General features: G+C 48.7%; 3 protein-coding genes across 7 annotated transcripts; 1 reads left to right on the top strand and 2 right to left on the bottom strand.

Moving 5' to 3' along the window:
- Nucleotides 1-16,174, top strand: smarcc2 (SWI/SNF related, matrix associated, actin dependent regulator of chromatin, subfamily c, member 2). Of its 4 annotated transcripts, none has more exons than XR_007386920.1 (27): nucleotides 1-154; nucleotides 2,009-2,128; nucleotides 2,670-2,755; nucleotides 3,393-3,474; nucleotides 3,558-3,650; nucleotides 3,769-3,838; nucleotides 3,989-4,058; nucleotides 4,821-4,896; nucleotides 4,969-5,213; nucleotides 5,603-5,727; nucleotides 5,869-5,928; nucleotides 7,659-7,696; nucleotides 7,782-7,912; nucleotides 8,225-8,296; nucleotides 8,402-8,515; nucleotides 8,608-8,760; nucleotides 8,919-9,051; nucleotides 9,670-9,732; nucleotides 9,868-10,126; nucleotides 10,482-10,643; nucleotides 10,766-10,827; nucleotides 11,237-11,357; nucleotides 11,451-11,614; nucleotides 11,776-11,910; nucleotides 11,996-12,380; nucleotides 13,413-13,552; nucleotides 13,707-16,174. XR_007386920.1 is itself a non-coding variant. In XM_049000232.1 (26 exons), exons 1-26 carry the CDS (start codon nucleotides 44-46, stop codon nucleotides 13,475-13,477), a joined length of 3,180 nt encoding a protein of 1,059 aa, XP_048856189.1. In that variant the 5' UTR covers nucleotides 1-43; the 3' UTR covers nucleotides 13,478-16,174. The 4 variants fall into 4 exon arrangements, 2 of the variants coding, with proteins under 2 accessions (XP_048856189.1, XP_048856188.1); XR_007386921.1 differs by having other exon boundaries at nucleotides 13,711-16,174; XM_049000232.1 differs by having other exon boundaries at nucleotides 8,608-8,761; nucleotides 8,935-9,051; nucleotides 13,413-16,174.
- Nucleotides 16,175-17,516: 1,342 nt separating this feature from the next.
- Nucleotides 17,517-22,090, bottom strand: myl6 (myosin, light chain 6, alkali, smooth muscle and non-muscle). 2 transcript variants are annotated; one of them, XM_049000235.1, is made up of 6 exons: nucleotides 22,005-22,090; nucleotides 21,554-21,581; nucleotides 19,737-19,880; nucleotides 19,469-19,642; nucleotides 18,682-18,759; nucleotides 17,517-17,919 (listed from the first exon to the last, which is right to left on the bottom strand). In XM_049000235.1, the coding sequence occupies exons 1-6, from the start codon at nucleotides 22,005-22,007 to the stop codon at nucleotides 17,891-17,893; spliced, it is 456 nt and encodes a 151-aa protein (XP_048856192.1). In that variant the 5' UTR covers nucleotides 22,008-22,090; the 3' UTR covers nucleotides 17,517-17,890. The 2 variants fall into 2 exon arrangements, with proteins under 2 accessions (XP_048856192.1, XP_048856191.1); XM_049000234.1 differs by having other exon boundaries at nucleotides 21,976-22,005.
- Nucleotides 22,091-24,337: 2,247 nt separating this feature from the next.
- Nucleotides 24,338-27,748, bottom strand: tsfm (Ts translation elongation factor, mitochondrial). Its single transcript, XM_049000233.1, has 6 exons — nucleotides 27,594-27,748; nucleotides 27,017-27,181; nucleotides 26,338-26,466; nucleotides 25,905-26,027; nucleotides 25,249-25,330; nucleotides 24,338-24,983 (listed from the first exon to the last, which is right to left on the bottom strand). The coding sequence occupies exons 1-6, from the start codon at nucleotides 27,675-27,677 to the stop codon at nucleotides 24,592-24,594; spliced, it is 975 nt and encodes a 324-aa protein (XP_048856190.1). The 5' UTR covers nucleotides 27,678-27,748; the 3' UTR covers nucleotides 24,338-24,591.
- Between the last annotated feature and the right edge of the window lie 122 nt (nucleotides 27,749-27,870).

Consider the following 27,870-nt stretch of genomic DNA (forward strand, 5'->3'; position numbering starts at 1 on the left):
CAGAGGGCGAGCAAGGGCGTCTTTTCTTCATCTGCAGGCAAAGATGGCGGTGCGGAAGAAAGACGGCGGCCCGAACGTAAAATATTTCGAAGCTGCCGACACAATCTCACAGTTCGACAACGTCCGCATATGGTTGGGCAAGAATTACAAAAAGGTACTGCTTGTCTTTTTTCCTTCTCTTTCTCCCCCCGCGAGGCCGTGCTATTTATGTAGACCCAACCGTATTGCAAATAAAGAAAGAAGAATGAGTGTTCAGCAGAAGGAGGAGGAGATGAGGAGTGGGAGGGCGAGCAGCGGCGTCTGCAGGGCTAGTCCAGCTGGTCCATGCATACAGCCCGAGATCCGGAGACAAAAGAGAAGATGCCGAGGAAGCATCTGCGCAGATCGGCCATGGGAAGGACCGGGGCTGGATGGCCCGCGGAGCCGGCGATCATGAGGCATCTGACATGATTAAACCTCAGTGCATGTCTCAGCATTGTGTTTATTGCGCTTGAGTCTGGCACAAAGCAATTCGGTTGTGCTCGAATGCAAGGATGCACATGCAGCAAACACCGCACATAGACGTGCATCGCTATATAGATCGACTCGGCATTTCGCTCCCTCTTCACTGTCAACTGTTGAATATTCATTGTACAGAGCGTAGCATTTAGGGGGTTATCTGTGAAGCAGACGGCCAGGGGAGCCGCCCCCCTCCCGTCACACACACAAAGCAGCATATGGTCAGGGCTGTCAAAACATGTAACGCCTCGATCAGCGATGACACGGTGAGCATAGCACGGAACCAGGGCGAGAAACTGGGCTGTGCATCGTGGTTAGACTGTCCCCATTGAACTGCCCTGTGGAGGGATCAAACCTGGGCCCCAAATAAGCCAGCTCTGATATACTAAAAGAAGTGTCATTTTAGGAACATCGTGTTTTCTTCATTAATTAGTCAACCCTTTTATGCGTTAACATCTTAACACCCAGGTCAAGTGTAATTGTATGTAACGTTTCAACATATTTTATGGTTTATTACATATGTACAGCACTGTAGAACTTTGACTGCTAAACAAAACGGTAATCAGTCCCATACGGTCCAGATTCGTTGTTCCTCATGCCTCATGGTGACGGGGATTAACGATTAGATCCCAGGAGAACACACCTATCCGCTGTATCCTGTTCATTATTCTAGTATAACTTTTTGTCATTAATTATCAGATTAATCACTAACACTGAACTTTTTCAGTCTCTAATATAACGAGATAGTATAGTGATTAGATTTTTAGAAAAGAGCGCCATCTAGTAAACTCAGTTTCTCAGAAGTTCGATAAGCATTCAATGCAGCCAAGTGTTAATACGACATATGCTATTAATTTATTGTGCTGTAATGTATTGTGCATTGTCCTGGCAATTTTACGTAATAATTCCAGTTAATCGATATGTAGATCCTGGTTTATTTTAATTAACAAGTGTTTCTCTGATATTAACTGTATTGATCTTTCAAATGTTCCATATGAAGGAATGTAACTTCTGAAGGGCATACCTGAAGGCTAAATACGTGATTATTGTGTAACTCAGCGCAATGCTTCTGTTTTTCGAAGAGCCTTCTGGGAGGAAAGAAGTAGGTTTTGAGAGAAATTTTTGATTAATATATATGAAGTTTATATTTATGGTAGAAACAAGGCAGAAAGCTTTGTTTGAAAACTCTGGACTGCATGTTTCAAAAAGCGATGGTGTGTGAAATGTAAATTACATCTGTTTCAAATGTCAGTCCCTGAGACAGGCTGTAATAATGGAGCAGTAATCAGCTGTTCTGCCAGAGTTTTTGCAGGAAATGTCATAATCAGTTTGCTTTTGTACCCAAACTGTACTGCTCTTTCCTCCTGTAATGTCACTCTTTGGTTTTCTCAGTATCCTGTGAAGCACATAAATACATTTAAAATAGCTTTAAACTGTCTGCTATTTTGCTTTTCACTTGTGGTCCCTTTAAGGTGTCGGTTTCATTTGACGCTCACCTTCATCTTTGCAGTACATTCAGGCAGAGCCCCCAACCAACAAGTCTCTGTCAAGCCTGGTGGTGCAGCTGCTGCAGTTTCAGGAGGAGGTGTTTGGCCGGCATGTCAGCAACCCCCCGCTCACCAAGCTCCCGGTAACAGCACCGTAAATCAGCCTAAACACACAGCTCACCTCCCTGTGATGCATTAAGATTCTCACATCCACAGATGGTGCTCAGCCAATCTGAGGAACCTCGAGCTGAACTGATCTGGACTGGGTGTGCAGGCAGTGTGTAAATCCTAAGGAGCAGTCACTCACAGTGGCTGCGTGAAGTTATAGACCCCGATCCAGATGTATTTACAGCCATATTAATCGATTTTACTTAATGCAGTGCGCACAGCACTTAATTACCGTTACTTAATGTGGTTCCCCTCTTGTAAAGTTCAATGGAATGAGCCTTAATGTTACTTTAAAACCATGATCTATGGGTCCTTCAGAAGGTCATCTATGATCTTTGTGTCTGCCTGCATAGAAGTTTGATGCCTAAAGTGGATTCGTTTATCTCCGGTCTCCTTGTTGCATGGATCCACAGTGAGAAGCCAAATGGAAAGTCGTGTTCATGGTGTTCAGGCATGGAGTTGTGCTTAACACCTCCTGTGCTCATCTTAACACCTTCTCTCTGTTTGCTTCCTCAGATTAAGTGCTTCCTGGACTTTAAGTCGGGTGGAGCTCTCTGCCACATACTGGCTGCTGCCTACAAGTTCAAGAGTGACCAGGGCTGGTGAGTGGCCCCACAAGGGGCCTTAACCTCAGAACCCGACAAACGCAAAACGCACCCATTAATCTCAGGCTCGTTACTTTGGATAGGTATAACGCACATATGTGAATCACATATCGTTGGCATCGAGAGAACCCGATTCAGTCGTCCTAATTACAATACTGTGCACTAAAGTAGTCCAGAGTAATCCTGTGCATAATGAGGCATATATTGTAAACATTCTCCACCAAAACGTAACCCTAATAACCCATGAAACTTTGATATTACTCACATCAGAAAGAAAACAAAACTCTCGGTTGCAGAAAAAGCACTAGGCACTAAAATACAAGTACATGTGGACCAGTCACTGGCCGCAGGGACAGCCACATGACCCATCCTCCCAGATAGACACCACTTTCACACACAAACATGGAAGAACTTTGTAGAAAGTTCTGGAAAACAGTTATAGTGGCTCTTGGATTTCAAGTGAAAATTCATAGCAGTTTGTCTAGTTAAACTAATCAAGGTTGCTATTGAGCAAGAAGGTGCTCAAGATTCATGACATGTCTTGGCAGTCTGTAGGAGAACATTGGGAGAACATGCGGAGAGCATGGGGAAATTGAACTGGGTCATACTTAATTGGTCCTTTATCCATTTTCAGGAGGAGATTTGACTTCCAGAACCCATCACGGATGGACCGTAATGTTGAGATGTTCATGACCATTGAGAAATCCCTGGTGCAGGTGAGCCCACGGCGCCACTGAAGCTGTAGAAATTTCCGGGACCTGCCTTGAAATTTAACGACTCATGTTCCCCCTTTGGCCAGAATAACTGTCTCAGCCGGCCCATCATCTTCCTCAGTGCCGACATCGAGCCCAAGCTGATGGGCAAACTGAAAGACATCATAAAGCGGCACCAGGTTTGGTGGTTTTCCAGACCATTCTACCTGCCCCCCCCCCCCCCCCACCTGTCTGTCTTTGACCATGGAGTGCTACAGTTCATGCTGTCGATTTCCACTCGTGTTGTTCTCCCCCCAGGGATCAGTGACAGAAGACAAGTCCACTAGCTCCCACGTTGTGGTTTCCATTCCTGCCAGCCTGGAAGAGGGTGAGGATGGCAATATCTCGGAGAAAAGCCACCAGCACCTGGTCTGCTTGTTTGACATCTGTGTGTTGGAATAGGTCAGCTGGAGAAAAGATCTGCACACCTTTGTGAACATGACAGAGTCATAACCAGTGTATGTGTGCCCTGTTACAGAGGAGTGGGTTCGACCGGTTATGAAGAGAGACAAGCAAGTGCTCCTTCATTGGGGTTACTCCCCCGACAGGTACGGCCCAGGGTGGGGCCCGGAGTACGGCTATAGGTTTAATAAAATGAGTCTGCTGTTTGTGTGACAGACCTCATTATACACCTCCCTCTGCTGTTTGTGTGACAGACCTCATTATACACCTCCCTCTGCTGTTTGTGTGACAGACCTCATTACACACCTCCCTCTGCTGTTTGTGTGACAGACCTCATTACACACCTCCCTCTGCTGTTTGTGTGACAGACCTCATTACACACCTCCCTCTGCTGTTTGTGTGACAGACCTCATTACACACCTCCCTCTGCTGTTTGTGTGACAGACCTCATTATACACCTCCCTCTGCTGTTTGTGTGACAGACCTCATTATACACCTCTCTCTGCTGTTTTTGTGACAGACCTCATTACACACCTCCCTCTGCTGTTTGTGTGACAGACCTCATTACACACCTCCCTCTTCTCTTTCTATGACAGACCTCATTACACACCTCTCCCTCTGCTGTTTGTGTGACAGACCTCATTACACACCTCCCTCTTCTCTTTCTATGACAGACCTCATTACACACCTCCCTCTTCTTTCTATGACAGACCTCATTACACACCTCTCCCTCTGCTGTTTGTGTGACAGACCTCATTACACACCTCCCTCTTCTCTTTCTATGACAGACTTCATTACACACCTCCCTCTGCATTTCCTATGACAAACCTCACTGCACACCTCTGCATCCCGTACCTCTGCCCTCTGCATTTGCTAAAGGCTAAACCTGACTTTGCTCTGTCTGCCAGCTATGACACCTGGATTCCTGCCAGCGAGGTGGAGGCAGCCGTGGAGGACCCCCCCAGCCCAGAAAAGCCCCGAAAGGTGGGTGTAGACACCTGCCCAGAGCTGGCGGATGCTGGGGTGACCCCTGATCTGACATATCCACACTTACAGGTACATGCCAAGTGGATCCTTGATCTGGATCATTTCAATGAGTGGATGACAGAGGAGGACTATGAGGTGGGCGAGGGCCTGCCGCGGAGAAAGAGGATTTCAGCCAAAACGCTCACTGACGAAGTGTCTCCTCCGGATGAACGCCGGGATCGGAAGCCGGGGAGCACAAAGAAGAGGAAGCGCTCCCCCTCACCATCCCCACCCCCGCCCCCACAGGAGAGCAAGAAAAAGAACACCAAGAAGGGGTACGCCACTAGGGGCGCTGTGACACACATCTTTATCCTGCGAATGAATTAGAATTAAGTGTTCATTGTTGACACACCACAGCACACAGTGCACAACAAAGAAATGTGTCCTCTGCCTTTAAGCCATATGTGACATCGTGACACAGCAGGGGGCAGCTAACTCAGCGCCCGGGGGGGCAGTGCTTGGGGGCGGCACCTTGCTCAGGGTACCTCAGTGGTGCCTTGCTGGTCGGGGATTCGAACCTGCAATCTTTCAATTACAAGTGCATGTCCTGAACCATTAAGCCACCACTGGCCACTTCCGGGTGGAACCTCTTATGATTTTTGTGTGTGTGTGTGTCTGTGTGTGTGTGTGTGTGTGTCTGTGTGTGTGTGGGGGGATACTGTAGACCCACCACTCCCTACACCAAGCCGAAGCGCGGGCACCGCGAGGAGGAGCAGGAGGACTTGACCAAGGAGCTGGATGAGCCCTCACCGGTGCCAGCTGTGGAGGAGGTCACGCTGCCCAAAAATGGTGTGCACCCCCCCCCCCCCCCCCCCCCCGCTGTCTTTATCACCATCGTGACAGATCTGGGCAATTTGCTTGTGGTGTGTGTTCTGCTGACTGTTGGCGTGACCTTGGTGTGACCTTGGCATGTTCCTGTCCTTCTTACAGTGAACACTAAGAAAGACTCCGAGGCGACTCCAGTGAAGGGAGGGACCATGACGGACCTGGGTGAGCCCCTCAGTCTCACTGTGTTTTCTTAGCCCCCATCCCCCTTACAAAAACCGCCACCAAACAAAGCCCGATTCGCTGTAAAACGTTTTATCCAAGCTAATGGCCCACATTGTAGCAAAGTGGTTAGCATTGATATCTCACACCTCTGGGACTGGGGTTCGAATGTCTGCCCTGGCCGTGGAGTTTGTGTGGGATTTGTGCGGGGTTTGTGTGGGATTTGTGCGGGGTTTGTGCGGTGTTTGTGTGGGGTTTGTGCGGGGTTTGTGCGGGATTTGTGCGGGATTTGTGCGTGGTTTGTGCGGGGTTTGTGTGGAGTTTGTGCGGGGTTTGTGTGGAGTTTGTGCGGGGTTTGTGCGGGATTTGTGCGGGGTTTGTGCAGGGTTTGTGCGGGATTTGTGCGGGGTTTGTGCGGGGTTTGTGCGGGATTTGTGCGGGATTTGTGCGGGGTTTGTGTGGAGTTTGTGCGGGGTTTGTGCGGGATTTGTGCGGGGTTTGTGCGGGGTTTGTGCGGGATTTGTGCGGGGTTTGTGCGGTGTTTGTGTGGGGTTTGTGCGGGGTTTGTGTGGGATTTGTGCGTGGTTTGTGCGGGGTTTGTGTGGAGTTTGTGCGGGGTTTGTGTGGAGTTTGTGCGGGGTTTGTGCGGGATTTGTGTGGAGTTTGTGCGGGGTTTGTGCGGGATTTGTGCGGGGTTTGTGCGGGGTTTGTGCGGGATTTGTGCGGGGTTTGTGCGGGGTTTGTGCGGGATTTGTGCGGGGTTTGTGCGGGGTTTGTGCGGGATTTGTGCGGGGTTTGTGCGGGGTTTGTGCGGGGTTTGTGCGGGGTTTGTGCGGGGTTTGTGCGGGGTTTGTGCGGGGTTTGTGCGGGGTTTGTGCGGGGTTTGTGCGGGATTTGTGCGGGGTTTGTGCGGGATTTGTGCGGGGTTTGTGCGGGGTTTGTGCGGGGTTTGTGCGGGATTTGTGCGGAGTTTGTGCGTGGTTTGTGCGGGGTTTGTGTGGAGTTTGTGCGGGGTTTGTGTGGGGTTTGTGCGGGGTTTGTGCGGGGTTTGTGTGGGATTTGTGCGGGATTTGTGCGGGGTTTGTGTGGAGTTTGTGTGGAGTTTGTGCGGGGTTTGTGTGGAGTTTGTGCGGGGTTTGTGCGGGGTTTGTGCGGGGTTTGTGCGGGGTTTGTGCGGGGTTTGTGCGGGATTTGTGCGGGGTTTGTGCGGGATTTGTGCGGGGTTTGTGCGGGGTTTGTGCGGGGTTTGTGCGGGATTTGTGCGGAGTTTGTGCGTGGTTTGTGCGGGGTTTGTGTGGAGTTTGTGCGGGGTTTGTGCGGGGTTTGTGCGGGGTTTGTGCGGGGTTTGTGCGGGATTTGTGCGGGATTTGTGCGTGGTTTGTGCGGGGTTTGTGCGGAGTTTGTGTGGAGTTTGTGCGGGGTTTGTGTGGAGTTTGTGCGGGGTTTGTGCGGGGTTTGTGCAGGGTTTGTGCGGGGTTTGTGTGTCTTCATATTCTTCCCAGTTTCCCTCCAAATTCCAAAAACATGCTAATTCTGCTAAATTGTCCATAGGTATGAATGTGGGTGTGAATGGTGCGTGTGCCTGCGATGGGTTATTCTCTGCCTTGTACCCTTTGCTTCTGGGATGGGCTCCGGATCCCCGCGACCTGGCATATAGGACAAGGGAATGGGAATAGAAAAAGGACCCGACAAATGTGTAAAATAAATGCGAGTCTTGTGTGTTTTTCCAATAGACGAGCAAGAGGACGAGTCCATGGATACAGTTGGGAAGGTGAGGAGCAGGAAACTGGAGGGTTGTGCTTGCCGCACTGTAGCTTTTAAAACACACGGCACCGCTGACGGCCGCACGCTTTCAGGAGGAAGAGGAGGGCTCCCCCAGTGTGAAGGGCGAGCCAGTGAAGGGCTCCGACCTCCACGAGGACAACGTGACAGAGCAGACCCACCACATCATCATTCCCAGCTACGCCGCCTGGTTCGACTACAACAGGTGGGGGAGGGGTGGGCAATCACCTTGTATTTCTTACGTCACTGCGGCTTGAGCCCTGATGCGTCATGCTAGTAGCAGAATGTGCCCATTAGCCGTGCTATCGAGGCTGCGTCACTTCGTGCAAGATGCACCGCCAGTGTGACGCACTGCACTTCCTGCAAGATGCACCACCAGTGTGACGCACTGCACTTCCTGATCTTGAAATACTTCTGGAAGACATTGCTCTGGAAGGGAGCCCCATCACTCTGCAGGAAATCGACAACATGAACCCCCTCATCTTCTCCACCCCACCTTTTTCCCTCTACTTTCCAGTGTTCATGCCATTGAACGCAGAGCCCTCCCAGAATTCTTCAACGGCAAAAATAAGTCCAAGACCCCTGAAATGTGAGCTGCGTCTTGCAAACGGAGATGCGTACATATGACTTTTCCTGTTAGGATTGACCCATAAACCCATCCACTGACTTGATTTTTTTGTTTCTCTCTTTACAGTTACCTGGCCTACCGGAATTTCATGATAGACACATACCGCCTCAATCCCCAGGAATACTTGACTTCCACAGCCTGCCGGCGGAATTTGGCCGGAGATGTGTGCGCCATCATGAGGTGTGGAGGACCACAGCGCCACAGGAGAGCAGGGTTTTCATTTCCTGTGACTGCCTTTGGGTTTTGACCAGATCTGCATCCCTCTTCTCCAGGGTCCACGCCTTCCTGGAACAGTGGGGCCTGATCAACTACCAGGTGGACGCTGAGAGCCGGCCGACCCCCATGGGGCCCCCTCCCACGTCCCACTTTCACGTCCTGGCTGATACACCCTCCAGCCTGGTTCCCTTACAGCCCAAACCCTCACAGGTACCTGTCAGAAGGTGAAGGTTGCTTCTTACTTGACGGCCTGAATCATCCTGTGCCGTGTGAAAAAAGGGCCTCAAGAATTTAAAGTTGAAGTTAAACTTGGGTGCTATTGTGTGGGAACCTGGATGAGTGAACCTTAGTGTCCCCTTGGTGTCCTGGCCCCCATGCCCCAGGCGCCAGCCTCGCAACAGCTGCTGTCCTTCCCTGAGAAGGTGAAGGAGAAGCCGGTGGATCTGCAGAACTTTGGCCTGAGGACTGACATGTACAACAAGAAAAGCGGGCCGTCCAAGGTATGGAGAGGGAGGGAGAGAGAGTGGGGGAAGGAGGGTGGACAGGCAAAGATGGGGAGAAGGAGGGAGGGAGAGAGAGAGGGAAGGGGGATAGACAGGGAAAGATGGGGGATGAGGGGAGAAGGAGAGCGGGGGGGTGCACATTTGTATGGCTTGAAACGACAAATTATCGATGTTAGCGGTGAGGAAACTGTGAACTGGAGACTCAAAGTAGCCCAGTGGCTTCCTGCAGTGTTTGCAATGGTATCCTTTCCAGCGAAGATGGCAAAAGAGCATCATTTAATACAACATATTTAACTAGGCACTTGCAGAGACATCATAATGAAGAATACTGGCAAATCACGAGGCTTACTTAGCCCAAGAATGTACCAGCGCCTGCTGTATATGTATGCATATTTAAATATTTATTAAAAGATCGGGGCCGGACTTAAGCAGATATAAATATTGAATGGATTGGTTCAGATACGGGTACCAAGAAAGTGGATGGGGACATGCTCAGCTGTGAAAGTGAACAGTAATGCCCAGGCCGTCTTACCCTCCGCTACTTACCCTTACCCTCCGCTACTTACCCTTACCCTCCGCTACTTGCCCTTACCCTACTTCTGTGTCTGGTGGCAGAGTAAGAGTGCAGCCAGCACCACCAGGGAATGGACCGAGCAGGAGACGCTGCTGCTGCTGGAGGTGAGACACCATCTCCGCACCCTCATCGCCTCCTCTTCCTCATCACTTCCTCCATTCTCCATCCGTGTGACCATCTACTGATTGGTCTACATACATCTTTTTGACCTCTTTCCCTAACATTTTTTTTCTTTCCAGGCCCTGGAGATGTATAAGGACGACTGGAACAAGGTGTCGGAGCACGTGGGGAGCCGCACGCAGGACGAGTGCATCCTGCATTTCCTGCGGCTGCCCATCGAGGACCCGTACCTGGAGGACAGCTCCTCCTCACTGGGCCCACTGGCCTTCCAACCCGTCCCTTTCAGCCAGGCTGGCAACCCCGTCATGAGCACTGTGGCCTTCCTGGCCTCTGTGGTGGACCCGCGTGTGGCCTCTGCGGCAGCCAAGTCCGCCCTCGGTGAGAAGCCCGCCTTTCCGGGGAGGACCCTGGGAGGGAGGGTCTGCCAGTCAGGCTGGGCTCATGCTCGGGTTTGGGGTGAGGGTCCCGGAAAGGTAAAAGCGCTTAATTTAACCAGGATAATCAAATAATCAGCAGCATTTGCAGTTGTGAATAAAATGGCGTAAGGTCTTTCGGACCTTGATCTGCTATGATGTGTGACGTGAATGTAAGAGGGGATCTAACAGCGATCTGTCACCGGCAGCGGGTGTCAGTGACAAGACAAGCGCGGAGGGTCAGGTGCAGATTCCCCTAGGAATGGGAGTGCCAGTAACATGGATCTCCGTCAGTGCTCACTGCCAGTCTGTCTCCGCAGAGGAGTTCTCGCGGATGAAAGAGGAGGTGCCAGCAGCTTTGGTGGAGGCGCACGTCAGGCGGGTGGAGGAGGCGGCTCGAGTCAGCGGGAGGCGGGACCCCCTGTTTGGCCTGGAGGGCAGCGGAATCGCCGGTACTGACCTGGAGGAGACGGAGAGGCCGGGTGAGGAAGGGGGCGTGGCATGACGCAGACTGGCCCAGGGGGAGGGGGTACGGTGATACTGGAGGTGGGGGGTTTAGCTGGGATGCTCTTCGGGACGCTGACACGAGGATTTCCCTTTGCAGAGGAGAGTGGCGAGGAGAACAAGAGTGAAGGGCAGCCCTCTGAGGAGAAGAGGGAGAGCAAGGTGTGTGTGTGTGTGTGTGTGTTTGCGCGGATACCTGTATGTGTGTGTGTGTGTGCGGATACCTGTGTGTGTGTGTGTGTGTGTGTGTGCAGATACCTGTGTGTGTGTGTGTGTGTGTGTGTGTGTGTGTTTGCGCGGATACCTGTATGTGTGTGTGTGTGTGTGTGTGTGTGTGCGGATACCTGTGTGTGTGTGTGTGTGTGTGTGTGTGTGTGTGTGTGTGTGCGCGGATACCTGTGTGTGTGTGTGTGTGTGCGGATACCTGTGTGTGTGTGTGTGTGTGTGTGTGTGGGGATACCTGTATGTGTGTGTGTGTGTGTGTGTGTGTGTGTGTGTGTGTGTGTGTGTGTGCGGATACCTGTATGTGTGCTGAGTTCCCTATTCCATGGTTCTCCCTGCTGTTTGCCAGGAGAGCAAAGAATCCACTACAGATGATGAAGACAGGCAGGGGGAAAATGGGAAGAAGGAGGAAGAGAGAGAGAGGGATGAAGATGGGGACAGAGAGGGGGAGAAGCCCGAATCGGAGATGGGTAAGGGCATGTGCGGCAGCCGTGCAGAGCGGCGGAGGAGCCGCGATGGTGCTGATGTCATTATACCGCGTTACGCCTCGACTTCGCTTCCAGGTGATGGAGAGAAAGACAAGGAGGGCAAGGAGGGTACAGAAGAAGGCAGGAGAGACGGAGAGAGTGACGGGGAGAGGAAGGCTAAGGTGGAGCGGGATATCGGTGAAGGAAATCTGGCCACCGCCGCAGCGTCTGCCCTAGCAGCAGCCGCCGTGAAAGCCAAGGTATGGAAGCCCTGAGGTGGGGTCCTGCCACGCTGAGCGAGGCACCAGATTCAGGGGCACGTTTAGTAAAAGAGCGTCCCTCTAATCCAGCATTCATTGTTACAGTATATAGGGTTACTCTGACTGAAATTTACTTTTACTTTCGGAACGTGACCTCCCAGCATCTCGCTGCCGTCGAGGAACGCAAGATCAAGTCTCTGGTGGCCCTGCTGGTGGAGACTCAGATGAAGAAGCTAGAGATCAAGCTGAGGCACTTCGAGGAGTTGGAGACCATCATGGACAGAGAGAGGGAGGCGGTAAGTGCAGTGAGCGCGCCGGGCTGCAGAGTTGCAGGAGGAAGCGTGTTTCCCGCACGGTGAATGTGTCTGTGCTTCACTCCAGCTGGAGTATCAGCGTCAGCAGCTCCTGGCCGACCGGCAGTCCTTCCACATGGAGCAGCTCAAGTATGCAGAGATGAGAGCCCGTCAACAGCACTTCCAGCAGATCCAGCACCAGCAGCACAGCCAGACCCCCCCACAGCATCCCACATCTGCCCCGCTGGCCCCCCCTCAAGGCCTGCCCAGCTCGCAGCCTGCCCCTGGCACCCCTGGTCCCCCACCTGCTCCCAGCCCGGCGCCGGCTTCGTCTGTCAACAACCCCCAGTCTGGACCCTACTCCGGCCAGCCACAGGAGCCCCAGGCCCCCCCAGCCCAGCACATCTCCCCCCCAGTCCCTCCCAGTCAGCCCCCATTACCCCAGTCTGCCGCCACCCCTTTTTCAGTCCATGGTAAGTCTTTCCTTTTCACTCTTTGTGCTGCTGATAGTGCTGCATGCTGGCATCTCTGACAGCTGCTATTTACAGACAAGAAACAGGGCTGCCTGCTTAAAATGCCTTTAATATTGTGCACTGGCTACTGTCATCTTTTAAATCCTGTTAGCATCAGGGATGTTATAATCATAGACAAATCAGTCAAATCAGCTGAATCAATAGAGCTGTTACACAGTCATGGTGAAATCAGTCAAATCAGTAGAGCCGTTACACAGTCATGGTCAAATCAGTCGAATCAGTAGAGCCGTTACAAAGTCATGGTCAAATCAGTCGAATCAGTAGAGCCGTTAAACAGTCATGGTCAAATCAGTCGAATCAGTAGAGCCGTTACACAGTCATGGTCAAATCAGTCGAATCAGTAGAGCCGTTACACAGTCATGGTCAAATCAATCGAATCAGTAGAGCCGTTACACAGTCATGGTCAAATCAGTCGAATCAGTAGAGCCGTTACACAGTCATGGTCAAATCAGTCGAATCAGTAGAGCCGTTACACAGTCATGGTCAAATCAGTCGAATCAGTAGAGCCGTTACACAGTCATGGTCAAATCAGTCGAATCAGTAGAGCCGTTACACAGTCATGGTCAAATCAGTCGAATCAGTAGAGCCGTTACACAGTCATGGTCGAATCAGTAGAGCCGTTACACAGTCATGGTCAAATCAGTCGAATCAGTAGAGCCGTTACACAGTCATGGTCAAATCAGTCGAATCAGTAGAGCCGTTACACAGTCATTGTCAAATCAGCCGAATCAGTAGAGCCGTTACAAAGTCATGGTCAAATCAGTCGAATCAGTAGGGCCGTTACACAGTCATTGTCAAATCAGCCGAATCAGTAGAGCCGTTACACAGTCATGGTTAAATCAGTCGAATCAGTAGAGCTGTTACACAGTCATTGTCAAATCAGTCGAATCAGTAGAGCTATAAAAGCTGTTTGTCTTCCTGTATTAAAACACATTATTTTTTTCCACCTTTTGCTCTTTGTCTGTATACTAGAGCCAAGTGCCCCTCTGCCCCCTGAGGCTCTTCACTCCTCTGCCCCAGTTATCCCGCCCCAGTGAAGAAAGAGAGAGAGACAGAGTGAAAGAAAAGGGAGAGAGGAAAAGAGAGGACTGAACAGCACAACTTCGAATTAGGTGTTTGATCTGTTTGTTCTGAAAAGCAGATGAAAGAAAATCTCAGAAACAAAACTTCAAATCTGAACATGTATAAGTGTAAAAGTCCAGGAATGTGAGAGAGGTGTCCGCTTTTTAGCATGTAAATTCACCCACTTCTCCCTCTCGCCGTCAGACAGAAGGTGCGTATGAGAGTTGCCCTGCACAGAGTACCTGTCACGCGAAGGGCCCCCCAGGTAAACCTTCGTTCTGCACAAAGTGGCCGTTTGTGGGCTTCCGGTCTTTCAAAGCGGCACCCCCACCCTTCTCTCTCTCCAGGGTCTCTCTTAACGGGCCTCTCTGTCTGTCTGTCTGTCTGTCTGTCTGTCTAACAGCTTGGTGGAAGACTAGTTAAAATCAATACAAAGATGCAGCCTCGAAATGATCATCATAGAGGTATATACAGTACAGTCGTTGTCGCTATAGTAGATTGTGGGTCATATATTATTTGGTTTTATAGAGAATGGGATGGGGGTTAGGGCTGGAGGTGTGTGGACCAGCTGTCCTGAACTTGTGTAGAGTAGAAGGGAAGGGAGCGTTAATAGCACTTTGATAATGTTAACATTTCTGAATACTTTTACCTTTTTCCAGCCTGTTTTTAATGTTGCTATTATTGTTTTTGTTGAAATTATTATTTTTTTAATTTAATTCACTTTGAAAAGCACTTAATGCTAATAATAATCATCATAATGAGTGATAATTGTATAGTTATAATTATGTTTTTTTATCATTGAAGTAAAGCACTTAACCCAAATTGTTTTTGTAAAGAATGTCACATAGTGAGAGGGCAGTTACTGCAGGATTCCCATTGGACAGGTTTTTCCAAAAGCAAGATTTCCATTGGACAGCCTGTTTCAAAGCAAGATTTTTATTGGATAGATCTATTCAAAAGCAAGGTCTCAATTGGACAGCCTGTTCCAGGAACAAGGTATTAGTTGGATAGATCTGTTCAAAAGCAAGGTTTTCCATTGGACAGCCTTCTCTGTTTATGCCAGCCTGCAAAAGTCATCCCAAACTCGGGATGCTCTTGTACACTATGAGCTGTGTTGCTTTGACCAGTTTTACTTGAATATTGGATGATTTTTACAATGAAGATGCATGACTGCAACAAATCGTTTTGGAAGGTTTTCAGTTGCTCTGAAGCCTCACAAGTTGACTTGTCCCTTTACTGTCACAGTTGAGTCTAGGTTTGGCTTGACTTTTCAGATAAATTTAGTAGTATTTACCTGGGTGTCTATCTGCTTGATATAGTGCCAAACACTTTATTATGAAACCTCTTGCAGTGTGAGTACGTCAGTGTTGTCCATACTTTTACAATCAGCAGAGGAGACGGTGCCAGGCTCCGAGTTCGACTCCATGTTTTATCATATACTAAGTGTTCAGGAAGGGAAACTGCTGTTGTTAATTACATGTGGTGGGTGTAGCCAAGTGAAGCTGGATGCCTTTGTGTTTCTGTGTATGTGGGATCAGCTAACAGGAAATGCTGATTTGGGACGGAAAGGCTCTGTGATGGAATCTGTCTGACAGGCCTAAGAACTGGTTCCGTATATCCAAACAAGGCATTTCTATAAATAGTTTCTTATACTCTTCATTGTATTCCTATTTTTATGTCACTGACAGTTACTGGGCCTTCTCTGTTGCCATGTTACTTGCTGTAATCTTTGTGTCCACCTCTCATTTTGCTCCGGTGATAATCGCCGTACCTTGCTGCCGTTGAGTCCGTTCCTTAGGGTGCGAGCTGCACCTAGCTAGGTGATTCCCATCAGGTCTGCCCTGCGGCTTCCCCAGTGCCATGGATCTGTTCCCAGGTCAGGACTCCTGTACCCTGGGTATCTGCCGTACCCTGTGGCCTGACCTTTTGGGGGGGTGCTGGTGGTGTCAGACACGTGATGTTCTTCCTTTAGCGCCGAGCAGAAGGTCGACAGACATTTCCGTCTCGGCAGTGACCTGATTCGCCTCCATTCCAATTATCTTCTGTAACGTCTCTCGTCTCTAGGAGATGTTACTGAATGGCACCTTCCACGTTATTCATGAACACTCTGGCCACAAGGAAACTCGGCTTTTCTCTGATTTATGTAGAAACTTAACGCCGATTCCTGCATCACATAATAATCTTGCCAATTGGACTTCATGCCTTCAAACATCCACATCAAACTTCAGAATTGCTGTAAAACTCACTTGAGCAGGGTGGCCAATTTAGTATGAGAAGCCTGTGGACGTAACAGCCCCCCCCACAGGACCCACCCGCTTGATGCCTCATACCCAAAAACAACACCAGTACTGCTCCATACGTCGGCCTGTCAGTATTAAACAACCCCAAAAGACTGAAAGTGGTGGTCTCTGTGTTTCAACTGTAGATCTAGTGAAGATTTTGTGGCGGTGTTTATTTTCTATTTATTTTTTTTATGGTTAACCGTAAGAAAAATGGTTACAGTGATGATAGTATCGAATGATGCAGTTTGTCAAGGACATTTGCTGCACAGGTGTGTTAAATACTTTACCTGAATTTGTCATATCATCACCGGAAACGAACTGAGAAAAAAAAATCGAAAGGTCCTATTTACACATTTAAAAAAAACATGCAGATAAAAGTGATACAAAGTCTTGTGTTGTCTGTTATTTTTCACCATTTCCCATGAGCTGAAACTCTACGTCCCACGTGGGTTAAGATACCATGGGGTTGCCCAAGTTCTATGACCCAGGCTCGTGAAAAAGTCAGCTGACACAGATATGGAAAAAGCTGATATTACTACACAGGGATGTTCAGGTTCGGGGGGGGCAGATACGAAGGGGAGTGGGGGCGGGGCTGGGGGTTGTGGGTAGCAGCATCGTGCAAGCCTCACACATGGTGCAAACCCAAGTAGAAACCCACAACTGCAGAGCTGTGCCAAGAAAGAGGAAGGAAAGTTAGTCTACAGATCTGTGTCTGACATTCAGCTACTGGAACATGGGGGGGGGGCTCCCACACTGCCACACTGCATCTGAAACACTCAGGAATGAGGAGGGCTGCGTCATGTAACACCCAAGGCTGGGGCTGTGCAGGTCACCTGAACAGGATTCAAGGTCTCCCCCCCCCCCCCAGCATGGGGAACATTCTACAGTATTCTGGCATTTTCTCTTGTGTTTGCCGTATTTGCTTAGTTATCCGGGTCAATGAGGTATGCTGGTCTTATCCGGAGCTAAACAGGCCTCAGCATTCTACAGAAATGCTTATCTGCCAGAGCAGCTCATCCTCCCTCGCTGCACAGGCCGTCCGACGTCCATAGTAGCGAGGCGGCACGTCCATGATGGGCTGGGCAGGGGACCCAAATATACAAGTAGGCCAGTTAATCATCTGCAGGCCTTGTGGCATTTGTGTAACAGCTCTCTTTGTACAAAAGCAGGCACAGTCCTCGGACTCTCTCACAAGTCTGGGTTACTGCTTTTGGCAGAGATGTAGCAAACATCCCACCAATATGCACTGGTTAGCGTGCATCAGCCATCTGTGCATTTACCTTTAAGAGGGAGCATGGGCTGGCCTTTCCGGCACTGGTGTTAAAGCGATCCCATTTCCACAAGAGCTCTTCTCCCCCCACAATGTCCTTATTTGGTCATGCCTCTCACATTGTCTCACACACGATATTCAGAGATGAGTCTAGTAAGGAAAACTATGCATCAGCTGGGAGGAAACAGGACAAAGACTCCCCTTTGATATTTCCCTATTGCAAACGGCACAGCAATCTATAGCACTACTGCGGAACAAAGCTTAATCTGAGTATTAGCACAATGTGGAGATCAAGTCAGGGTTCACCTCAACCAAAAAAGTCCTGCTTGAAAATGTAAAATGTCTTATTCCAATTGTTTACCAAGAGATGAAATTGAGTGAAACCATAAATTAATATTTTAACGAACTCAATGCTAATTCATTTCATAATCAATAAAATAAAATACACACATTCAACAGAACTTTCAGGAATCAGGCAAATTTATTTAGTCTAAACAAAACACCACAAGCAACTTTCAGTTCATGCCCGATTAATTTACCGACACCTTTCCTATGACGCAGAGCGACCGGTGATGAGGAAGCTGGGCTTCCTCTCTGCTGGGCCTCTTCCGATCCTAGCAGCAAGTTCACGCGGCACCACGTCAAAAGGTGCCGGCGGAGGAGCGCGGGGCATTCCACCTCGAACCGTGGGGTGTCCGCTGTGTCGAAGGCACTTCTGAGAAGGTGAACTAACGAAGCCCAGGAGCATTGTGGGTGCCGGTATGCCAGTGAGGGTGCGGGGGATAAATATACAAAGAAACCCTATGTCTAAAATATTGAAGATGATGCTCAGGTCTTCAGCCGCTCATGACCATCCTGACAAGTTCTGTATGGGGGGGGAGAGATGAAGGGTTAATGTTGAAAACTGTACAAAAATTCAAAGCAGCAAAAACAATCGTGATTTAATCTGTTTCTTCACTTCCTAATTACTGTAAACAAGTTGAGCACTGGACATCCTGCGTGGAAAGCAAACGGAAGGTGCAGAGACCCGTTACAGAAGCAGCGTAACTCCATTATGTGGTGCGAGGACAGGTTTCCAGCTCCGCTATACTAAGAGAGGACGAGGGGAATAGTCTTGCATACCAATTCCTGAGTCAAGGCATGACGCCTATTAAACACCTACTGGCCTTGGGGGAGGGGGGGAAGCCTTCTGCACCAGTAGGTATCAAGTTATAAGGTCTGAGAAATAAGGAACGAAATGCAAATGCATGTGTGTGCAGACAGCATTATGGGAATTCCTCCCAAGACACAAAGGGTCCCTCCACAGTAGCACATCCAGATAAGGCATGATGTAAGGCAGGCCAAACACACGAGGCCACTGCCATTAATGGTCAGCTGCCCTTAGTTTCCTTTCTTTCAATCCATCCCACACCGCAACACCATGCAACACTTACAACAGGGCAGCAGCAACCTAAATGCAGCCACATCTTAAAAATGACACATGTGCCATGTTAAAAAATGACACATCTTAAAAATGACACATGTGCCGGACAGGTACCTGCCATGTTTTTAGGTACCTGTCCGGACTACAAAAGTCAGGCACACAAGTGGGCGTCTGGTGCGACATCCCGTCCCATGCGGTTAGTACCTTCATAGTTGATGCAGCCATTAGCATCTTCGTGACCTGCAATCAGGGTTTCTACCTCTTCCTCAGTCATCTTCTCTCCTGAAACAAATCAGTAATGGTCAGACATCGCTTCTAGGAATAAAGCACCGAAGGAATATCCTAAATTGCCTTTGGGAGAAGTGTTTAACAGCACTATCCATGTGCTAATAAAGCGTCAACACGGGAGGACTGGCACCCCAGGAGTCTCAATTACATGAGAGGTGTTTCCCAACCTGGCTTTGGGGACCCTCACCACCCAGCAAACCCCACAGTCCACGTTTTTGCTTCCTCCCAGCTCCCAAAAATGTGATCCGTTTGACAGGGCAGTGGGCCGGAGCAAAAATATGGACTGTCTGTGGGTCCTCCAGGACTGGGTTGGGAAGCACGGCACTAGAGGACCTGACAAATGTACCAAAAGGAATTAAGATGAGCCCATTTCACTTTGAGACGAAATCCACATTCAAGCATGGAACTTCAAAAGGCATCCACCAGCAAAGTGGAGGCCATGACGCTGAGCCACAGCGGCTGTGTGAACGTCTGACGGAGACTCTACAGGCGGCTTGGTAGCGGGCGTTAGCTACAGTTTGGCTACCATGAAAACAGACACTGCTATAAACCGAGGCTTTTCATACATGACACACATCAGCACTCGTCAATTAGACAAACATAGGGTGAGGAAAGGTTCGAGTGTTCCTGTGGCGTTGGGAACAGGCAGACACTGTGGTACCAGGTAAATTTTCAGCTTGGGAAAAAGCCTGGGAGGGTCTACCTAGCGTGGTGAGGACATGACGCAACTCGGCACCCATGACGGTGCCGTTGCCCTCCTTGTCGAAGACGCGCAGGCCCTCCACAAAGTCCTCAAAGGAGCCCTGGTCCTTGTTCTTGGCAATGGTCTGAAACATGGGCAGGAACTGCTCGAAGTCCAGCATCTTGAAATTCATCTCTGATGAAGGGAAAAAAATAATTTTACATATACACAAGTCCTGCAGTCCTCATCACGCCTGTTGTAGAGCACAGCGGCCTGCCCTGGGACTCACCATCAGCTTTGGGGTTTCCCAAGACCTTCAGCACCTCGGCATTGACGGGGTTCTGGCCCAGCGCACGCATCACATCCCCACATTGGCTGTAGCTGATCTTCCCATCGCCTGTCCGGTCAAACAGCAGGAACGCTTCCTTGAAATCTGAGAGGGAAAGTCAGCAGTCAAGAGAACGGGAAAACATGTTTACACGCAAGACGTTTATTCAGGGAGTAACAGGAAGTAGATAAGGAAACAAGGCTGAGAAGTAAATGCTAATGGCTTAATGAAAGCACTGCAGTCTGCGGCCCATGAACCCTCCACACCCAAAGCACGAGAAGTTTCATATTTGTTGACTTCAGCATGTTATGGAGAAACTTCCAAAATTCCATCATGCAAAGTCCAAAAAACGGATAAAAGTGCTAGTTTTACATCCTCTCTTAAGACGTCCGGTTACGCCGTGATTAGACCAGTAAGGCTTTGTCCCGGTACAGCCAGTCGAGCTTTCTCTCTCATTTTAATAAGAATTTTAGGGGCATGAGGTACAACTTCACTAGGACAACATTAGCAGGACTTAAGAGCCAGAACCGTTTCCAGAAAAAAACCCATGCTAGTTTATGGGGGGGGGGGAGCACAACTCATTAAAAACAAAAATCCTCTAACCCTAACAAAAATTCTGTAACACTAACAATGACACACAGAGGGAGGCAGAAGTGTGTGTTACACTGTGGGTGTTGCTGGCATGGCACTCTTGCCCCTGGGCATCGTCTCACCAGCCTGAGTCAGTTTTATGGTAGGTTCTGCTCCTGCAGTTTGGAATGTGGGGCATCCCGGGATAGGCCGTCTAAGGGGATGTGGCCATATAAGGCTCGTAGTGGAATGGGGCGGCAGCCTGTCAACCATTTTAGGTTAAACCAAACCCGAAGAGGGGGCTATATTAAAAGGAAATCAAAATCAGCCGCTCCTAAAACGGGCATTATTCTAGAATGACGCTGCTGAGAGCAGTGTGGTGTTTTGCGTCAGCCTGCGGATATTTCGAGAAGCCTAAATACGGGATAACAAGCATTTTAAACAAATAATTGCGTTAAATGGGTCGCGATTAAAGATTTGGGCGTTTCCGACGCGCGGTTTAACCTACCGACGCATGGGCTGCATCAGCGGACCTTATATGCAGGACAGGGCGGGGGGCTCTTCATGCTTTCGGCAGACCAGTAATGCAGTGGGTTGCACAAGTATCTGAACGTTTAAATCCATCGGATACGTTTGTTAATGTTAGCGAAGAACGCCTGTTAGCCGATTAGCCGTCCCCCCACCTCCCTCCCCAGGAAGTACTGACAATCAGCGGCACCCCCCCCCCAACCACAGTGGACAAATACGGTGTAAAAACTGTACTGAGATAAGCTTGGGGCAGAAGAATGCCGGGCAAATCCAGCTTGCCCAGAGACAATGGCTGTGCAGATTAAGCCATCGGTAATTATTCGGCCAACACGATACAGACAGCATGCGCGGAAATGAATGCAAGCCTGAAATGAACGACTGTCAAGCTTAAAACACACGAGGCCCCAAACAGCCCACGTCAAGACAGTGTGTTAGTGTCTCACACTTCAGAAGTTAATATTTTTCATCTTTTCCGCTGCAGAGACTCACCATAAATCTGGTCCGGCTTAAATTGAACCTGGAAAGAGCAAGCCGGGGGTTCACGCATACAAGAGACAGAAGAGGACAGATGTTTTAGAGGGAGGATGGATGAAAGGAGAGAAAATGACATGCAGCCAGAAGACGGCTGCGGGGCAAGCGGAGACAGACAAGCGGAAAAGGCGAAGAAAGCGGCCACTCACCAATGATCTGGTCTTCCGTGAAGTCAGACTGTTCAGGAAAAAACACACGCGTTACGACATGCACTTCACATTGCTGCGCTTTTAACTTAAACCGATGAAGGATCAGCGGAATATACTGGCATCCGAAAGAACCCAACTCGATTAAAAACGCGATCAGACATTTTTACTCATTAACTTGTATCTGTCGGAAAGTCTAAACAAACTGACTATTCACGAAGACGAATCGTTAACTTAAGTACATCAAGCTGTCAAATCACTAAAGCAGACAGCTCTGCTGTCGAACTTTATAACCAGACATTTTAAGCGCAATTAGCCGCCTACAGGCTTTGATGAATTCACTATCAAAGGACAGCAAGTGTTAACCCCTCCCCCACCTTACTGTAAGCGCCGACTGGCTGCTAAAACGTATAAAGGAATCTCACAATAAAATGCCGCATAATGATTAACACACCATGTCTACCGTCTTCCTGCTACTCCGGCGCCGTCAGCCACAGGGTGAAAACTTACCGCCGTCGGCAGCCGAGATAATATCCCTGTTACGTCATTGGGTGTGGACGCTCGGCAGCCAATCCAATTACAGCGAGCGGGTGTTGGTACGCGCATGTGCACCACCCTGCATTTTATTTCGTTGCAGGAGTCTTCAACTATGCTTCCTCGGGCCAAATTCCATCAGCAATACAAACCCAGCGTCCGAAAAGAATGCCGACTTCGGACGATTGTGGAATCGATCGCACAGTCTCAATTCAATTCTGTTTTGCTACGGAGCCCACGAGTTGGTGATCACTGGTTTGTAATGAAACCCTCTTGTTTTCTGCACTCAGGTTATATAAAAATAATGTTAAAAAATCATTCCGTCTTTATTCTGTTAACTTGTTGTATGGGTCAGCAGGCCATATATTTTAATATAACCGATCTTGTTAAATACTTGAAAATGCAGTACACAGCGGAATTGCAATAATTGGAGCATATAATTTAATGCAGTTTAAACCAAATTAGTCTAATGATAAACAAATATGTATATTTTTTTTAAATCAGCAAATACATCTGTAAGTGATCCATGCGTATTTTTATAAACCTTGCAGGAGGAGCCCAGCACAGCACTTATCTGTGAAATCACCATGCAGCAGTGAGGTGGATCAGCACAAATATTAACCTGAAGCCCCAGCACTGGCCTTTGCAGGAACTAAATCCTGCCCAAATGAATGATAAAGCTCCTAAAGGAGGACGACAGATAAGGACTTGCATAGACAACGACAGCAAAGAACAATTTTAGTTAGCATTAAAGCAGAGCTACAAAAGGGAGCAGTTAATTTCCATGTTAGAAAAGACATTTAAAATCTGATTACTCATTTATCAGTTTATCATTTATGAGATGATATTCAGTAAAAGCAGAGCGAGCAAAAACAATAAAAACAGTGAACATTCAGACATTTTCAAATTTCATACATTTGCTGTTTTCAGAGTTAATCCTGAGATTCATGTGGTCTTAAGGAAACAGTCGAATTCTAACATCTTGTAACACAATGTACATGCGGAGTGATGCGGAGCACAGGATAAATATGCATGAAATATGTCAACAGCAGTCATTCATCTCTCATCTGTAATAGAGAGACCCCTCCCACTTACCTCTACAGCACTGGGATCAAACTGCGAGTCGGAAGGGCGCAAGAGCCGGGGCCTCAGCCGCGGAAGACGTCTAACTGGTGTGGAAGCTGGGGAAAGGCTGGGAAACGGGGGCCCCAGCCTGGGGGGGACGGTGGCAGAGACTGACCTCCTCAAGGTCGATTCTCGTTTTGTAGCCATCGTTCGTGCGGAAGCCTGTCCTCTGTGCGATAAGAATGACTGATTCCTGCGGTACACAAGTACAGTGCTGTAAAAGAAATGATGTCAGATCCAGGAGACCCTAAGGCGGAGAGAGAGATGATTGGAGTTTCACCAGGAACATGGCGATGGATCTTGAGGGAATAGCTGAAGAGGGTTTAGGAGAGGGGGAGATGAGAATTGAATGAAACTTCATTGAACGAATGTCTTCGTGAACAGTCATGCATTTCTGTGAGCTGTTTTCAACAGTGGGGTGTAGCAGGTCCCAACATGTATAGGAGAACAGCATCTTCAGGGCAGGCTACATAAATTGTACATATGGGCCATTCTGTTTGTCGCTGAAATCTAGCCGAGTTATTTCCGTTGTGATCCCTTGACAGTTTGCCTTACCTCCTTCCTGCGCTAATTCTGATATGTGGAGCAGGCTTACATGCTTCACTCTCTCTCTGCGGCCTCATCTCGACTGCGCTCTGGTCACGTCAGCCGAGTCACGGCATCCTGGACCGTCACGCTCTTCTTTGTGTAGCCCGGTCCGGAAAGTACAATCCTTTCTAGGCGTCGTAATTACATACAGCAATTTGCTGCCATTGAATGACCAAACCACACCTTTTATGTTTGACGTATTACGTAACTGATTGTTTCGTGGCACCCCTGTGATCGGGGTAGGGGGTCTCAGGGCTGTATTTTCCAGTTCTGTCTGATATGCATGTAGCATGACTTGGTTTGAGCTGTTAACCAGGTAACTGATGGTGGACTCACTAAGTTTGGCCATTGTCTGCACTAACCAGCATTAGGCATTAATGAGACTGCCCCCCCCCCCCCCCCCCCCCCCCAACGCCCCAGGAATAAATGTTTATTCAAGTTTCGTTGTACTTGGACCCTTTTACGTATCTTATAATTACAATCTGATCACTTTGTACTTCTGTGTTATACCAGCAGTATTTAATTAAAGAGAAGGCAGACTTCCTCAATCGCAATTGATTTATTAAGTGTTCAGTTCATTAATGGTCATTTCCAAGCACATACGGTACGTTACACAGAGCTGGTGACGCACGGCTGTGGATCATGCTGTGTAACTGTAACTTTACTTCTTTGTGATAAAGTTAATGTCATATGGAGTTTGGATTTGCATTAAATGTCCCAGGAGAGAACCAGTTGTGTCACATCTGGGTAGGACAGTCAAAAGCCTTCTAAAAAGTCCTAATGGAGATTCTCATTCATTGGTCAACATTGCTACTTCCTTCTCCACACTGGAATCGGACGAAGTCCAGCACACGGGCACCTTGCTCAGTCAGGTACTGGCTCACTGTCTTGCTCGGGTCCGACAGGAAGCTCTGCGGTAGCAGCCGGGTTTCAGAGTCCCCACACGGCAGATCATCCTTGTTGCCTAACGACAGAGGTGCCTCGCCCACAATGTGCTGCCCCAGCTTCCTCCCTATGGTCTCCACATCGCCCTGGCCACCTTGAAGGACCACGAGGGCGCCATATCGGCCCATGGATATGCCCGCCTGTCCAGGCACCGCGCCATGGATGTAGGATCCCACGTGCCACTCGACGGGCACTCCCAGGAGAACCGCTCGTCTCACGGCAATGTTCTCGCCAAGCCGACCTGTGGGACACATCAAATCTTCTAGTTACAGAAAGGTGGAGACTTCACCCTCAGGTTCAAAAAGAGGCATGTTCAGTAGGCCCCCCCTTAACCTCCAGGCTACAAAGACTCCTATCAAATTTTATATTCAATTTGACCCTTGATTAACTTCTCCTAGAGGCAAAGATCTTCAAGCAAGAAGCAAATGTAGAAGAACACTTTTAAATGATGGGCTGTGCTGCTGAGAATCAGTGATACCAGCATCAAGCAGACAACATTCACTCACCAATGGCTAGGGCCAGCTGGTCAGCGATGGAGGATCCGTCAGACGTCCTCAAGGCAGAGAGGTCTTCTGCAGACAACACACTCTGAAACACAGATACAAAGCCCTCATTCACCAAGGCTTTATTTTTAAACTACTGTTTTTAGTCCCAGGACACCTTTAACAGAGAGAGCCTGGGTGGCTCAGCGTTCAGCATTGTTACCTCAAACCACGTGGGTTGAAGGTTCGAATCCCACCTCCATCCTGTATTTGGAGATTATGCTCCACTCACCGTTCTTCTGGGTACTGTGACTTTTAATTGCCCATAGAGTACAACTATGTGTGTGTGTGTGTTTAGGCGATTTCCCACCACAGGAACCTTTCTCAGGAGCTGCGTTCCCACCACAGCAACTGAGCCTGATTGTAGTTCCTCCTGAACCTCTGTTCTCATCCCCTACACTGGAAATAGCCCAACTCGGGTTGGTACATTTCACCTGACCGAGAAAGACTGGGTGGGGCTTATAGCGATAAACTTTGCCGATTGGTTGACCACAAACACTGACGCTAACCTGGAAGTCATACGGAAGTACAGGGAAAAGAGACAGAAGTTGTAGAGCAAAAATTGCTCAAACAGATTTATTTTGGTTATTTGCAGTAAAAACATCAGCTCCAGGCCTCACCTTCACGTAGTCACCGTGAGACACAGCCCTGCTGCACTGATGGGCCATTGCTGCAGAGGCAACGTCTCCAACCAGCTTCTGGAATTTCTCATTTCGGGCGACAAAGTCGGTCTCGCAGTTCACCTGAGCATCAACGAGCATCACTAGTGACGCACTGGCGTTTTCAGCGTTAGTGGTGACCGGCAGGCTCAGACTCTTCACACGGGACGCTATAAGACTGTCACATGGCTATGAACTGTACTATCGTTTACTAAGAAACTGGGGAAGAGCACAGATCATCAATAAAAGGAATACAGCCGTAAAAATAACGAATTAACATCCCTCCTCTGGGTAAAACAAGTAAAGCAGAATACAGCTAAATGTAGAGACTGTGTAGACAGTTTATTATAAGTGATGACAATTCACATGTAATGTAAAGAAGTGAAGAGCACACCTCCACCATGACTGCAGCTCTCTCCCCCATCAGCTGCCCGATGAGACCTTCCTGGGCGCGACGCCCCTCCAACCGCACTGCCTTCGTCCAGCCTTCTTTCTGTGCCTGCTCGTGCAACCAGAGCTCTGCCTGGAACAAGACACAGCGCACCGAACCATGACCCCGAGGGGAAATGAAACAAGCTGGCCAAGCCTGGCCGCTATTAAAGTTATATGGTTAACCGCGGAATTTTGGGCATATAGCAGTATTTCAAAATCATCGAGATATAAAGGCATAATACCTGACGAGGAAGCGAGGGGGAAAAACACTCAATGGCAGAGGTCTCTAATGACTACAGCTGTAACAGGCAAGCATCAGGTAACCGTACAAATATTAACCATAGCACTCGACAGTACTGCGATGGAGTAACAAACACAGGATTCACTGTCAGGCAGTTCTGCCCCTACTCTGTGCCACTGGTCTCAAACACTAGGGTGAGTATTGTTAAAATGGGACATTTTCTGAAAATTTGTTTTCTGGAAAAATTTACAGGGTTGGGACATTTCCAAGAGCTCCAGAGTGACAGGGACCCTAAAAAGTTTGGAACATAATTGCATTGGTCTGGGTTGAGGGACCAAAATCTCCCGGCCTGCGCTCACTTAGTCTTTTTCCATGGTGAAGTACTAGTAGTTTCCATTACCTGTTTTACATCGTTGTTGAACTTCTCCAGCGCCTTCTTACAGCTGGTGAACGAGTAGCCAGTCGTCTTTCGCAGTTTGACCAGAAGCGCTTTCTCTGCCGTCAGAAGGGGACGGTTCGTGTGGATTAACTGGACATGCTGAGAAATGGGGCCCGGAGAAAGACACTATAACAAAAAGAAGTCGGCGAGACAATTAGATAAAGCGGGGTGGGGAGGCTCCCCGAAAACATTCATTACAATTTATCTCCGCTACACACCGCACTGGGTCGGGCGGTACGATTTTAGCTATTGTGACAGTGGCTAAGCCACCGTGTCACTATTAATATGCTATTCGGGACAAATGTCAATATTATTATTGTCAGTATTAATTATCTAGACAGAGTGATGATCAGCGATTATCTGGTGGAGAAAAATTACACTCCTGGACGCCTTTAAATCTGTGAAAAGATCCTCGGTTCGGACGCGACATGCCGGCTTACTAAGCACGCTTTCAGGTCATCATAAGGTACAATCTGCCTCTCCAGATGCCGGATCTGTACAAGACAAGCTTTTTTACAGAGAAAAACCTAACGGCTACCTTTGTGATGTCTGTCTTTATAGATCTCAGCATAGAATATAGAGCCATAACGCGTTTGATGTTTGGCTCCGGCGACAAATTCATATATATCCTTAAAAGAACCAAATGTCATTGACCCACGTTTTCTACGGATAGCACAGAGGATTAAACAGTGCTGCGTGCGTCTTTTCCTAACTTTTTAGTTTACGTGGCTTCGTGTCTCCCCCTTCTGGTTGGGAGGGAAACATTAAAAAAATAATAAGAAAATAACTATTTGACGTCAGTAGTAAGAGTCATT

Source organism: Brienomyrus brachyistius, unplaced genomic scaffold (assembly GCF_023856365.1).
Source record: "Brienomyrus brachyistius isolate T26 unplaced genomic scaffold, BBRACH_0.4 scaffold50, whole genome shotgun sequence".
Lineage (NCBI taxonomy): Eukaryota > Metazoa > Chordata > Actinopteri > Osteoglossiformes > Mormyridae > Brienomyrus > Brienomyrus brachyistius.